General features: G+C 43.6%; 1 protein-coding gene across 1 annotated transcript in view; it reads right to left on the bottom strand.

Annotated features, from left to right (window-relative positions):
• LOC138362736 (serpin B3-like) overlaps positions 1-16312 on the bottom strand; it is a 433705-nt gene that overhangs the window by 390009 nt on the left and 27384 nt on the right. The window contains exon 2 of the mRNA XM_069321300.1: positions 3805-4048. Coding sequence (XP_069177401.1) covers positions 3805-3949 — 145 coding nt within the window. The 5' untranslated portion in view covers positions 3950-4048. The remainder of the gene's footprint in view (positions 1-3804; positions 4049-16312) is intronic.

Here is a 16312-nt window from a genome sequence, read left to right as displayed (position 1 = left end):
CAACATCCTTCCTCTCGCCTCTGTCGTGCTTTAACTTTTACCCCTCCTGCGGTTCCTGCTCCTCTTCACCACCTCCCTCTTTCTGTCCGGTTATCTCGCTTACAGGATTCTCTTTCAGTTCGTGTTTCTAATGTTTCTCCTCGTGTTGTTCCTTCTTTGCCCCCGTGGAGAGTCCCCCTTCCGCAGTTTTGTACATCCTTGACCCGCATCACTAAAGCTTTTACCCCTCCTACGGTTCTAAAACACCTTTTCCTTGAGCACTTTTCTTCTCACTCCCGCTCCGTTTCTGTCTTCACCGATGGGTCTAAGTCTGCGGACGGTGTTGGCTACTCTGTTGTTTTTCCTGATCGCACTTATGTGTCGCTTACCTCCGGAGACTAGCATCTTTACAGCGGAGCTTTATGCTATTCTCTATGCTCTTCGTCTCCTGCTTTCTCGTTGTCAGTCTTTGTAGTTGTTGTTGACTCTCGTAGTGCCCTCATGGCTCTCGGGTCCTTTAATCCGGTTCATCCAGTAGTTGTGGAGATCCAGCATTGGCTGTTTCTTGTTCACAGTAAATTTAAGTTGGTTGAATTTTGTTGGGTTCCCAGCCATATTGGTGTGTCTTTAAACGAGCGTGCGGATGCTGCCACCAAGGAAGCTGTCCGCTCTTGTCCCATCTCTCGTAAAGGTATTCCATATTCCGACTTTTACCCGGTTATCCATTCCTCCATCCTTTCCCATTAGCAGGCTTCTTGGTCGTCTGTTACTGGTAACAAACTACGTACTCTTAAATGTTGTGTCTCCTCGTGGCCGTCCTCCTACCACCATAACCGGCGATGGGAAACAGCTCTGGCGAGGTTGCGTATTGGCCGCCCTGCTCCTTATTGTCCTAATTGCATTGTCCCTCTTACGGTCGTGCATGTCCTTCTTGAATGTTCTGACTTCCAGGACGAGCGTGTGTCTTGCTTTCCGACCACCCCTTGCGGTCACCTATCCCTCAATAGAATTCTTGGTGACTCGGATACTTTTGATATCGTTCGCCTTATGTGTTTTTGTTCTCGTATTGGCATTCTTGGTGATATTTAGCGCCCTCTGATTATTCCGCACATTTGATGGTGCTACATAGCCTTCCCGGTTTGGTGCCTTCTTTTGATAATTACTTACTTACTTTCACGACACTGTCACTCTGCCTGACTAATGATTTGTTAAATATGGTACACAAAGGCCTCAAAGCTCCTCTTTGCATTCTTTAAGCACCCTGGCAAACACTTCGTCTGGCACTGGGAATTTGTTTGGCTTGAGTTTCACTATTTGTTTAATAACATCCTCATTGGCAACTCAAACTGCTAAACTAGTCAACCTATTCTCTTCCCCATCCACATAGACTTGTTTGGCTGAAGGCATAATGTTAAGTTCCTCCTTAGTATATACAGAGATAAAATATTTATTAAAAATACTACTCATCTCTTCGTCATTATCAGTTATATGACCTGTCTCAGTTTTAAATGTATCGTTTCCCTAATCTTTGTTTCATATAACTGAAAAAAAACTTTAGGATTTATCTTTGCTAAACCGAACTGAACCTGATGACATTAGAAAAAAGGAGGGAGCGGGGATATATGATAACAGTATACAAAATACCTAGGGGGTTGACAGAGTGGAAACAGACGAACTGTTCACACGGAATACCAACAGAACAAGGGGACAAGGATGGAAGCTGGAAACTCAGATTAGTCATAGAGATGTCAGAAAGTTTTCTTTTACCGTGAGAGTAGTGGGGAAATGGAATGAACTAAAGGAGCACATTGTGGAAGCAAACACTATTCATAGCGCTTTAAAACTAGGTATGCTAGAGAAGTAGGACAAGAGTCATTGCTTTAAGCAACCGAAGGCTAGAAAGGCGTGATCCAAGAGCCAACGCTAGAATCTGCAGGCTCAAAGAGGTGAGTACACACACACACACACACACACACACATACAAATGACAGAGAGGTGTGTGAGGAACTCAACAAGAGGTTCCAGGAGGTCTTCACAATAGAACAGGGTGAGGTCACTGTGCTAGGAGAAAGGGAGGTAAACCAGGCGGCCTTGGAGGAGTTCGAAATTGCGAGAGAGGAGGTCAAGAGACACCTGCTGGATCTGGATGTTAGAAAGGCTGTTGGTCCAGATGGGATCTCACCATGGGTACTGAAAGAGTGTGCAGAGGCACTTTGCCTGCCACTCTCTATAGTGTATAGTAAGTCACTAGAGACGGGAGACCTACCAGAAATATGGAAGACGGCGAATGTGGTCCCAATATACAAAAAGGGCGACAGACAAGAGGCACTGAACTACAGGCCAGTGTCCTTGACTTGTATACCATGCAAGGTGATGGAGAAGATCGTGAGAAAAAACCTGGTAACACATCTGGAGAGAAGGGACTTCGTAACAAATCGCCAACATGGATTCAGGGAGGGTAAATCTTGCCTTACAGGCTTGATAGAATTCTACGATCAGGTGACACAGATTAAGCAAGAAAGAGAGGGCTGGGCGGACTGCATTTTCTTGGATTGTCGGAAAGCTTTTGACACAGTACCGCATAAGAGGCTGGTACATAAGCTGGAGAGACAGGCAGGTGTAGCTGGTAAGGTGCTCCAGTGGATAAGGGAGTATCTAAGCAATAGGAAGCAGAGAGTTACGGTGAGGGGTGAGACCTCCGATTGGCGTGAAGTCACCAGTGGAGTCCCACAGGGCTCTGTACTCGGTCCTATCTTGTTTCTGATATATGTAAATGATCTCCCGGAGGGTATCGATTCATTTCTCTCAATGTTTGCGGACGATGCTAAAATTATGAGAAGGATTAAAACAGAAGAGGACTGTTTGAGGCTTCAAGAAGACCTAGACAAGCTGAAGGAATGGTCGAACAAATGGTTGTTAGAGTTTAACCCAACCAAATGTAATGTAATGAAGATAGGTGTAGGGAGCAGGAGGCCAGATACAAGGTATCATCTGGGAGAGGAAATTCTTCAGGAGTCAGAGAAGGAAAAAGACTTGGGGGTTGATATCACGCCAGACCTGTCTCCTGCAGCACATATCAAGCGGAATAACATCAGCGGCATATGCCAGGCTGGCCAACATACGAACGGCATTCAGAAACTTGTGTAAAGAATCATTCAGAACTTTGTATACCACATATGTCAGGCCAATCCTGGAGTATGCAGCCCCAGCATGGAGTCCATATCTAGTCAAGGATAAGACTAAACTGGAAAAGGTTCAAAGGTTTGCCACCAGACTAGTACCCGAGCTGAGAGGTATGAGCTACGAGGAGAGACTACGGGAATTAAACCTCACTTCGCTGGAAGACAGAAGAGTTAGGGGGGACATGATCACCACATTCAAGATTCTGAAGGGGATTGATAGGGTAGATAAAGACAGTCTATTTAACACAAGGGGAACACGCACAAGGGGACACAGGTGGAAACTGAGTGCCCAAATGAGCCACAGAGATATTAGAAAGAACTTTTTTAGTGTCAGAGTGGTTGACAAATGGAATGCACTAGGAAGTGATGTGGTGGAGGCTGACTCCATACACAGTTTCAAGTGCAGATATGACAGAGCCCGATAGGCTCATGAATCTGTACACCTGTTGATTGACGGTTGAGAGGCGGGACCAAAGAGCCAGAGCTCAACCCCCGCAAACACAACTAGGTGAGTACAATCTAGGTGAGTACAAACATTATAATGTTCACTAAAGCAGTGGACATCGACTAATAAACCAAAACAAATTATTACATATTATTTAATCTTTTAACTTATTAGTTGAGGACGCAGCAGTTAACTCACCGATTCTGAAGTCAGCAGTTTGCGTCATCATGTCAACGAGAGTGTGCTGGTCCGGGGTGGTGAAAAACTTCCTTTTTGATGTATCTTGTTTCTTGAAGGAGGTCAGCCAAAGGCCCTTGAAGTAGGCAGCGTTCACCAGCACCATCGGCACATCTCTGACGTCGGCGGCGGTCACCAGGACTGGGATCTTGCCCCGCGTTGTCTTGCTAACGAACTGGTTGATTGTTTCAGCTGATGCAGCCGCCTGTCAACATAAGCTCGCAGTTGACTACACACAGGAAGGTAAGGTTTATCTCAAACCAATGAGGGATAATTTGGACTAATTGGCAAGTAGAAAAATAACTTTCTGAAAACATAATATTAAAGAAATTACCAAAAGGCAGGTTCTTCCATTTTGAATTAAAAGTGTTGGACAGTAGATGATGCTACGGAACAAGAATGGTAGTCCTAGTTGCATTACCTCTGTGGACAGTAGTTGTTGTTACAGAACAACACTGGTAGTCCTGTCTGTACTATCTCTGTGGACAGTAGTTGTTACAGAACAACACTGGTAGTCCTGTCTGTACTATCTCTGAGGACAGTAGTTGTTACAGAACAACACTGGTAGTCCTGTCTGTACTATCTCTGTGGACAGTAATTGATGTTACAGAACAACACTGGTAGTCCTGTCTGTACTATCTCTGTGGACAGTAATTGATGTTACAGAACAACACTGGTAGTCCTGTCTGTACTATCTCTGTGGACAGTAATTGATGTTACAGAACAACACTGGTAGTCCTGGCTGTACTGTCCCTGAGGACAGTAGTTGATGTTACAGAACAACACTGGTAGTCCTGGCTGTACTGTCCCTGAGGACAGTAGTTGATGTTACAGAACAACACTGGTAGTCCTGGCTGTACTGTCCCTGAGGACAGTAGTTGATGTTACAGAACAACACTGGTAGTCCTGGCTGTACTGTCCTTGAGGACAGTAGTTGATGTTACAGAACAACACTGGTAGTCCTGGCTGTACTGTCCCTGAGGACAGTAGTTGATGTTACAGAACAACACTGGTAGTCCTAGCTGTAATGTCTAAGTTATAAATTTTAAATTATGGCAGAAAGATCGATAGATTTTGTCATTATGAAGTTATTAAATGTCATCGGATCGAGCGCTGTCACTTTAAATGTTGGCAGCAAGGAGGTCAGTAAGAGGTCACAGGTCATGAGTTGGAGGATTGAGGACTAGAACCGGACGCGGGATCCCGTGCAATATATGTTGCACATGATGTAGTACAGCTCTTGTCTATGTTGCATGATGATGATGATAATGACAATGATAATGATGATGATGCAAAAATGAAGAATGATGTAATGTTTCAGTATTGAAATAAAAGAAAACAAAATATTGTAGGAGCATTTGTTATTTAGATAAGGTATGAAAAAAATGACCTAAGATGAATGAAGTAGAGTATGTAGAACTTAGGTAGAACTTTAAATGTGTGAAGATGAACTTGAAATTATGTTTGCTAAAGAAAAAATTATTGATTACCATCCTTTGAGGACTTAGAATCTTATATATTTTCTCTCTATGTATATTTGACTGTCAGACTGAGAGAGTGAATAACTGTCGAACTCTTAATAAACATCACCTTAATGATTCGCTTGTTAAACATTATTTCACCGTTGAGACTAGCATTATCTGCCATCCTGCCCATATATATATATATATATATATATATATATATATATATATATATATATATATATATATATATATATATATATATATATATATATATATATATATATATATATATATATATATATATATATTGAATATGACCGCATATTCTGTATTTATTATTTTCTGGTTTAGGGCTTCTATCCCTGTAACTATTTTCTTAGCATCAGGGCTTAATTGAAATAAGGAATCATTCCTTCTGAAGTTGTATTTAATATACGAAAGTACTTAAGGAAATTCCTGTTTCATTTTCCTCCGTGGTCTGACATTGTCAAATTCTCAATCACGTGTTTATTTTCGTGATACACACACACACACACATATATATATATATATATATATATATATATATATATATATATATATATATATATATATATATATATATATATAATGTGTGTGTGTGTGTGTATCACGAAAATAAACACGTGATTGAGAATTTGACAATGTCAGACCACGGAGGAAAATGAAACAGGAATTTCCTTAAGTACTTTCGTATATTAAATACAACTTCAGAAGGAATGATTCCTTATTTCAATTAAGCCCTGATGCTAAGAAAATAGTTACAGGGATAGAAGCCCTAAACCAGAAAATAATAAATACAGAATATGCGGTCATATTCAATATATATATATATATATATATATATATATATATATATATATATATATATATATATATATATATATATATATATATATATATATATATAATATGACAGTGTTAGACCACGGAGGAAAATTGAAACGGGAATTTCCTTAAGTACTTTCGTATATTAATACATCTTCACAAGGAGTAACTCCTTCTGAAGATGTATTAATATACGAAAGTACTTAAGAAAATTTCTGTTTCAATTTTCCTCTATATATATATATAACAAGTTTGAATGGCCTCCAGGCATATATGCAACTGAAAACTCCACACCCTAGAAGTGACTCGAACCCATGTACATGGTATCTTAACCACTCGACCATCAATTACCATACAATAGACGATGGTAGCCAAGGCTATTTCCCCACCGCCCCAACGGCACTTTATGGTAATCTTGGGTATATATATATATATATATATATATATATATATATATATATATATATATATATATATATATATATATATATATATATATATTTTAATTGCACAGACAGGTACAAGACGAGTGTCGTCAATGATTACGTCGACCGAGCTCTCACTCACAGCTCTGGTTGGAAGCAAGTCAACGAAGAACTCTGTAGAGTAAGGCAGGTCCTTGTCAACAATGGCTTCTCATCAAAAGAATGGTGAAATGCCATGCAAGCTCTGAAGAGTCAACTAGCACAACACTTGTACCTCCCATTAGACTGTTTTACAGGAACTTCTTTTCGACAGCTCACAAAACGGAGGAATGTGTCCTTAAAAATATTATTAATAGGAACGTTATCCCCATAGACAAAAATCAAAAGATACAATTAACAATTTACTACAAAAACAAGAACATGGCCAACTTACTCACGAAGAACTCTTCAGACACCAAACATAACGCCTTCAGAAAAACCAACGTCGTCTATGCCTTCACATGCCTACTTGAGGACTGTCAGCCCCAAAGATCATAGTATATAGGCAAGACAACAACATCTCTTTCTAGGCGATTAACAATGCATAAACAACAGGGCTCCATCAGGGAGCACATAATCTCCTCACACAAACCAGACCATCACCAGAGAAATCTTAACAAGCAACACAGAAATTATCGACAGAAACAACGATAACAGGAGACTCGATATCAGCGAGGCCCTACACATCAAAAAGTCAAAACTAGCAATCAAAAGCCAATTAACACATAATTACATTCTACCCACTTAAAGATCCTGAATCGAAACAGAAGCAAGAAGAGAAATTACGCAATTTATCCATTGATTTGTGTTCTGACTATGTAAAATTATCTTTACCCAGTTATTACCCATTGCTTTTTGTTCTTTCACTTCACCGAACAACATTAATGTCATATCACCTCACCCAAAAACAAATATAAGCATGAAACGGAGAACATAAAATTTGTCTTTGAAAATGCGAAAAGGCTCTTGCAAAACGCTTCTAGGTGTCAGACTAAAAATAAAAAGGTGAAAATAAACTTTAGAAATTAAATTTTTCAATTACCCTTGAGAGTGAAGAAAAACGTAAGAAATATTTAGAAGATTCGTGTTAGAATCATTAATCTTACCCTTTCGGTCATATTCAACAACATATGTTTACAAGAAAGACTGCTACCAAAATATACATACACATATTATTATATATATATATATACATATATATATATATATATATATATATATATATATATATATATATATTAGTATATTTTGGTAGCAGTCTTTCCTGTGGACATATATTATTAAATATGACCGAAAAAGTAAGATTAATAATTCTAACACGAATTTTCTCAATCTTTCGTACATTACGCTTCACTGTTGGAGGTAAATCAAAAATCAATTCTCCAAAATTCATTTTTATTTCTAGTCTGACGCGACACGGGCGCGTTTCGTAAAACTTATTACATTTTCAAAGACTTTAGTTCACAAATACACGTATCTCCGATTTTATATCTACATTTGAGTGAGGTGGAAGGGGTGATGTGGCATTAACACAAGACAGAACAAAATGTGGTATTAATAGGTTATTAATTTCATCAACACAAGACAGAACACGAAGTAATGGATATTGAATAGAAGTGTTTGTAGAAAGCCTATTGGTCCATATTTCTTGATGCTTCTATATTGGAGCGGAGTCTTGAGGTGGGTAGAATATAGTTGTGCAATAATTGGCTGTTGATTGCTGGTGTTGACTTCTTGATGTGTAGTGCCTCGCAAACGTCATGCCGCCTGCTATCGCTGTATCTATCGATGATTTCTGTGTTGTTTACTAGGATTTCTCTGGCGATGGTTTGGTTGTGGGAAGAGATTATATGTTCCTTAATGGAGCCCTGTTGCTTATGCATCGTTAAACGCCTAGAAAGAGACGTTGTTGTCTTGCCTATATACTGGGTTTTTTGGAGCTTACAGTCCCCAAGTGGGCATTTGAAGGCATAGACGACGTTAGTCTCTTTTAAAGCGTTCTGTTTTGTGTCTGGAGAGTTTCTCATGAGTAGGCTGGCCGTTTTTCTGGTTTTATAGTAAATCGTCAGTTGTATCCTCTGATTTTTGTCTGTAGGGATAACGTTTCTATTAACAATATCTTTCAGGACCCTTTCCTCCGTTTTATGAGCTGTGGAAAAGAAGATCCTGTAAAATAGTCTAATAGGGGGTATAGGTGTTGTGTTAGTTGTCTCTTCAGAGGTTGCATGGCTTTTCACTTTCCTTCTTATGATGTCTTCGACGAAACCATTGGAGAAGCCGTTATTGACTAGGACCTGCCTTACCCTATAGAGTTCTTCGTCGACTTGCTTCCATTCTGAGCTGTGGCTGAGAGCACGGTCGACATATGCGTTAACAACACTCCTCTTGTACCTGTCTGGGCAGTCGCTGTTGGCATTTAGGCACATTCCTATGTTTGTTTCCTTAGTGTAGACTGCAGTGTGGAAACCTCCGCCCTTTTCCATGACTGTTACATCTAGAAAGGGCAGCTTCCCATCCTTTTCCATCTCGTAAGTGAAACGCAGCACGGAACTCTGCTCAAATGCCTCCTTCAGCTCCTGCAGATGTCTGACATCAGGTACCTGTGTAAAAATGTCGTCAACATACCTGCAGTATATGGCCGGTTTCAAGTTCAAGTCGACTAAGACTTTTTGCTCGATGGTACCCATGTAGAAGTTTGCAAACAGGACACCTAGGGGAGAACCCATGGCGACCCCATCTACTTGCTTATACATGTGCCCATCCGGGCTCAAGAAGGGTGCCTCTTTAGTACAAGCTTGGAGTAGTTTCCTCAGAATATTTTCTGGTATGTCAAGAGGAGTACAGGCTGGATCACGATACACTCTGTCGGCTATCATTCCGATTGTCTCGTCCACAGGTACGTTGGTAAACAGCGATTCTACGTCCAACGAGGCTCTTATCCCTGTGGCCCGTGTGCCCCGCAGTAAGTCAACAAATTCCTTTGGAGACTTCAGGCTGAAGGCGCAAGGAACATAAGGAGTCAGCAGGCCGTTGAGTCGCTTCGATAGTCTGTACGTGGGTGTGGGTATCTGGCTAATGATTGGCCGAAGTGGGTTTCCAGGCTTGTGCGTCTTGACATTTCCATACGCATATCCAGGTTTATATTCCCCAATGATCTTTGGCAGGTGGAGTCCGGATTTCTTGGCGTTCACAGTTTCGATCAGTTTGTTGACCTTTGCTTTTAATTCGGCTGTAGTGTCCTTCGTTACCCTTTGGAACTTAGTTTGGTCAGAGAGTATGATGTTCATTTTCGCCAGATATTCGTCTTTTTTAAGAATGACATATATTGGCGACTTGTCACCTCTCCTGACAACTATCTCCTTGTTCTCACGAAGGCTTTTAGCTGCCGCTTTAAGCTCGGGGGACAGTATGGTGCTTCTGTAGTTGCCTCGATTCTTTCCTCCTTCTGCAATAAGTTCTGCTTGTAAGGTATCTTTGGTAGTGACCTTCTTTTGTGTCTCGAGGTCGAATATGTCGTCCAACAGAATTTCCAACTCTACTTTCCGGGCCATCTCACTCGGTCTGGACATAACATGACAGTTTATGCCCAGATTTAAGAGTGACTTGGTCCTCAGTGAGGTTAATTCCTGCAAGGTTCAGAAAGCCATCTCTTGGTCGTAGAATGGAGGACCTATGGCAATTCCACGACCAAGAGATGGCTCATTCATAAAAATTCATAAAAATGAATTTTGGAGAATTGATTTTTGATTTACCTCCAACAGTGAAGCGTAATGTACGAAAGATTGAGAAAATTCGTGTTAGAATTATTAATCTTACTTTTTCGGTCATATTTAATAATATATATATATATATATATATATATATATATATATATATATATATATATATATATATATATATATATATATATATGCTAGCAGTACCCGATCACGCATTGACCGGTTACTGCTAGTATATATTCCTGTCCCCTGAAACCATCCCAGTCCCCCAGTCCCCCCCACCCCCACAATTTCCCCCCTCCCCCGTCTCCTCGGCCTCCAAACCATTCCTCACTCCACCGTCCCCTTGTCCTCCCAACCATTCCTCACTCCACCGTCCCCTCGTCCCCACCATCCCAAACTCCCCCGTCCCCTCGTCCTTCCCCACCATTACCCCCTCCCTTGTCCCCTCGTCCTCCCCACCATCTCTCACTTCCGTCCCCTCGTCATCCCCACCATTCCCCACTCCCTCGTCCGATGCCTTCCCAAATGGTCTGATGTTCCCATCAGAAAATTAGGAACATCAAGTGATCTGATGTTCCCATCACTGAAATATAAGAAAAACAGTTAAAAAATGAAATGGAAATATGAAAAGTAAAAAAATAAACTATACTCCCAAAGTGAAAGGTATGGTAAACAACACAGCTCAGTTCCAACGCAATTCACACAAAATTAAATCAAAATGAAAAATGAATAAAAATCTATGAAAATTCAATTTAACAAACATAGAAACATTGAAATGGAATTGTTACATATTTAGAATAGCATGTGTGTTCCTCTTACATGCAACAGATGGCGCTGTTTTTTAAAAAATGTATAGTTTTACCTGTAACAGGTGTGGCATACTTACGAAATGATCGGTATGGTAAACAACACAGCTCAATTCTAACACAATGTCACACAAAATAATTCAATAAAAATAAAACAAATCAAAACCTATGAAATTAAAATTTATCAATGCAATCGGGAACATTCAAATGGAATTCGTGACATTTAGTATAACGTGCATGTTGCTATTATGTGCAACAGATGGCGCTGTTTTTCAAAAATGCATGTTTTTTTTTCCTGTCACAGAGGTGGTATCTATATAGTAGGTATATAATAGTAGGTATATAAAAGGACGCGCATATTCGAATGGAATGTTGTGTCAGAATTTCAAAGCAATTGGTGAAGAACTTTGGGAGATTACAGCGTGTGTTACTCTTACATCCAACAGATGTCGATGTTTTTTTAAAAAAAAGCATGTTTTCTCCAGTCACAGGTAAGGTATGTATATATTAAGTATATAGAAACACTCCCCAATTCGAATGCAACGCCGTGTCAAAATTTCAAAGCAATCGGTAAAGAGGTTTTGAAGATTTCTTTCACATGAAAAACATATGAAAAACAAAACATTTCAAAAAGAGCATGTATTATTCCGTCGCATACGAGACATCAATATAATTTGTACATAAAAACCTGATCGGATGCGAATAGAACGTTGTGTGAAAATTTCAAAACAATCGGTGAAGAACTTTCGGAGATTAACGATTTTGAACAAACGAACATTTCCTTTTATATTTATATATTAGGCACTTGAGATATGGGTGTCACCAGTTTTTTTTTAATGAACTGGGTACGAAGCAAATTGAAACAAGAAGAGTCAGAACTTCAACGTGACAATACAGATGGGGAAATGTACACTGCATTATGAAAACCACGAGTTACTACTGGAACCCAATTAGGAGAACCAGCAGTTGCTACAGCTGGACCCCAACTATGACACCCAGCAGTTGCTACAGCTGGACCCCAACTATGAGACCCAAGAGTTGCTACAGCTGGACCCCAACTATGAGAACCAGCAGTTGCTACAGCTGGACCCCAACTATGAGACCCAAGAGTTGCTACAGCTGGACCCCAACAATAAGAACCAGCAGTTGCTACAGCTGGACCCCAACAATAAGAACCAGCAGTTGCTACAACTGGACCCCAACAATAAGAACCAGCAGTTGCTACAACTGGACCCCAACAATAAGATCCAGCAGTTGCTACAGCTGGACCCCAACTATGAGACCCAGCAGTTGCTACAACTGGACCCCAACAATAAGAACCAGCAGTTGCTACAACTGGACCCCAACAATAAGAACCAGCAGTTGCTACAGCTGGACCCCAACTATGAGAACCAGCAGTTGTTACAGCTGGACCCCAACTATGAGAACCAGCAGTTGCTACAGCTGGACCCCAACTATGAGAACCAGCAGTTGCTACAGCTGGACCCCAACTATGAGAACCAGCAGTTGCTACAGCTGGACCCCAACTATGAGAACCAGCAGTTGCTACAGCTGGACCCCAACAATAAGAACCAGCAGTTGCTACAGCTGGACCCCAACAATAAGAACCAGCAGTTGCTACAGCTGGACCCCAACAATAAGAACCAGCAGTTGCTACAGCTGGACCCCAACAATAAGAACCAGCAGTTGCTACAGCTGGACCCCAACAATAAGAACCAGCAGTTGCTACAGCTGGACCCCAACAATAAGAACCAGCAGTTGCTACAGCTGGACCCCAACAATAAGAACCAGCAGTTGCTACAGCTGGACCCCAACAATAAGAACCAGCAGTTGCTACAGCTGGACCCCAACAATAAGAACCAGCAGTTGCTACAGCTGGACCCCAACAATAAGAACCAGCAGTTGCTACAGCTGGACATAAACTCTGTGTAAAGAAAACACAAAAAACATAATAGGAAAACTTTACATTGGCGGGACGCCCCGATGACGCGAGACTTGCCACCACCTGAGGGTTCCCCGCAATACTGACCCACCCACCCCCCACCCGTCGCTGGTGGGCTGACACCTGCCGCGGCCTGCCTGTTGTCTCCCCCCACCACCACCAAGACCCTGGTGGGCTGACACCTGCCGCGGCCTGCCTGTTGTCTCCCCCCACCACCACCTGGACCCTGGTGGGCTGACACCTGCCCCGGCCAGCCTGTTGTCTCCCCCCACCACCACCTGGACCCTGGTGGGCTGACACCTGCCCCGGCCAGCCTGTTGTCTCCCCCCCACCACCACCTGGACCCTGGTGGGCTGACACCTGCCCCGGCCAGCCTGTTGTCTCCCCCCCACCACCACCTGGACCCTGGTGGGCTGACACCTGCCCCGGCCAGCCTGTTGTCTCCCCCCACCACCACCTGGACCCTGGTGGGCTGACACCTGCCCCGGCCTGCCTGTTGTCTCCCCCCACCACCACCTGGACCCTGGTGGGCTGACACCTGCCCTGGCCTGCCTGTTGTCTCCCCCCACCACCACCTGGACCCTGGTGGGCTGACACCTGCCCCGGCCTGCCTGTTGTCTCCCCCCACCACCACCTGGACCCTGGTGGGCTGACACCTGCCCCGGCCAGCCTGTTGTCTCCCCCCACCACCACCTGGACCCTGGTGGGCTGACACCTGCCCCGGCCTGCCTGTTGTCTCCCCCCACCACCACCTGGACCCTGGTGGGCTGACACCTGCCCCGGCCAGCCTGTTGTCTCCCCCCACCACCACCTGGACCCTGGTGGGCTGACACCTGCCCCGGCCAGCCTGTTGTCTCCCCCCCACCACCACCTGGACCCTGGTGGGCTGACACCTGCCCCGGCCAGCCTATTGTCTCCCTCCACCACCACCAGGACCCTGGTGGGCTGCCATCTACCTGTCCTCATCATCCCCCTACTATCCCACTCTCCTCCCCCCCCCCCTCACACACCTCTAGGACACTCTCTCACTACTCTCCCTCTGCACATTCTCCCTCCCCCCCACCTCACACTCCTCCTGGACACTCCCTCACTACTCTCCCTCTTCACACTCCCCCTCCCCCCCCAACACTGAATATGGGTACTTGAAGAAAACCCAGACATAATAGCACTCACAGAAACAAAGCTAACTAAAACCTTAACAAATGCAGTGTTTCCACAGGACTACTGTGTTGTGAGGAAAGAGAGAGAAGGAAGAAGAGGTGGTGGTGTAGCTCTGCTGGTAAGAAAAGGTTGGGATTTTGAGGAAATGGTTATTCAGGGCTGTGAAGATTTCAGTGACTATATAACAGGTACAATAGCAACTTGAGGACAAAGAATTGTAGTTGCAGTCATATATAATCCACCACCAAATGACAGAAGACCCAGACAGGAATATGATAGAAACAACATGGCCATAATTAACATAATAGAGAGAACAGCGTCTCTCGCTAGTAGGAATGGATCTGGACAACTAATCATGGGGGATTTCAACCACGGGAAGATTGATTGGGAGAACAGAGACCCGCATGGAGGACCAGATACATGGAGAGCTAAGCTGCTGGACGCGCAACCCTCCTGTTAAAAATAACGTCACTTTTCGCCCGTATGCGCACTATGGCCAAATTTGGACGTAATTTGAAATGAAATCGACTCACAAAAGTGACGTTCTGTTCCGTTTTCTATTTGAGTCGTCCGGCGTACGCGCAGAGGTTATAAGAGGACACTTTAAATTAACGTTTTGAAACTTTATGAGAATTTCCTGCCAACCTAACCTATCAGAGGACCCTTAACTTACTGTTGTTGAAAAAAAAAATCCCAAATTTATTTTCATTTTTTTTTCATTTTTAAATTATGTCCAAATTCGGTCATACGGGCAAACGGCCAAAAGCGACGTTCTTTTTAAGAGGACAGGTTGGGACGCGGCAACAAGAAACTTTCTAAGCCAGCACATCAAGGGACCGACAAGAATGAGAGGGGAGAATGAACCAGCTATGCTTGATCTGGTATTTACCCTTCATGAGTGGGATATAAGGGAGGTTAAGATGGAAGCACCCTTAGGAATGAGTGATCACAGTGTATTGATCTTTGCGTACTTGGTAGAGCTAGGACTAATCTCCCTCAAAAAAGAACTAGAAAACAAAAGGCTGGCATACTGAAAGGGGAATTATGAGGGGATTAGAAGTTTCCTAAGGGATACCCCCTCCCCGCTCAGCTCGTTGTCGCCGTGTGGGGGCTTAGTGGGCAGCTGCCGGAGTGTGATGCTCCTTGGGACAGTCCTCTGTCCTTTTCTAGCCTTGTGCTCCTGCTGCCATCCTCTCCAATTCTGCTGGGCATCTTTTCCTTTTCCTTCTGTTTCGTTTTTCTCCCCCCTCTTCTCCTAGCTGCTTGCCGTTTCCTACCGACCTTTTGCTCGTTCTGGTTCTTCCCTTGGACTTCTTCTATTTTGACGCCCGGGTGCTTGAGGAGGCATACTCATGCACCCGTATAACTGCAGTACCCGACGTCGAGAGCGAGGGGAACCTTTTATTGTCAATCCCCACTTCGTCACTGAACCCGATCTCGACGGACTGTCGGTTTCTTAAGGTGGCGTTTGTGGGGCGTATACTCGCGACGCACCCCTAGGAGGCCCCGACAAGATCGGCGATAGCTTCTTGTTGGGTGTCCTGCCTCTAATTGTGGCTCCATGGTGGGTGTGGGGGCACATTCGTGAGTGAATTCTTTCTTTCGTCATGATGATTACCCCTGCTTCGGCTTCTTCTGGTTTACCTTCTCAGGCTCGTGGGGTGGGCGACCAAGCCCCCGAGTCGGTCCGTATTGGAAGACCGGGCTCTGTAGCCTCCGCTGCATTGGGCCCCGACCTTGCTCCTCCTTTGGCCTCTCTGACTCCTTCCTCTGGCTCCCCTCCCTCCTCTGTGGTTGGGTCGAGCCCCAAGCCCCCAGTGGTGACTACCTCGTCCCCTGGCGCGGACCCTTCTCTAGTTGTAACTACTGCGCCTTTTAACCCCTCTCTCTCTGGGGGTTCTCACCGCCGTCCTCGTCACGGCCGCCCTCGCTCGATTCCTTCCAGTTCTGCTACCTATCAAGCCTTGTTTGGTCCCGCTTCGTGGGCCAAATATTTTGATCTCCTCCCTCTTGATTCTGCGCCTCCTGACGATTTCTCCCTCCATCGACATCTCATTGATTC

This window comes from Procambarus clarkii, chromosome 9, assembly GCF_040958095.1.
Source record: "Procambarus clarkii isolate CNS0578487 chromosome 9, FALCON_Pclarkii_2.0, whole genome shotgun sequence".
NCBI classification, from domain to species: Eukaryota; Metazoa; Arthropoda; class Malacostraca; order Decapoda; family Cambaridae; genus Procambarus; species Procambarus clarkii.
Note: the sequence above shows the minus strand (reverse complement) of the source record. Positions and strands in the feature narration are given on the sequence as shown.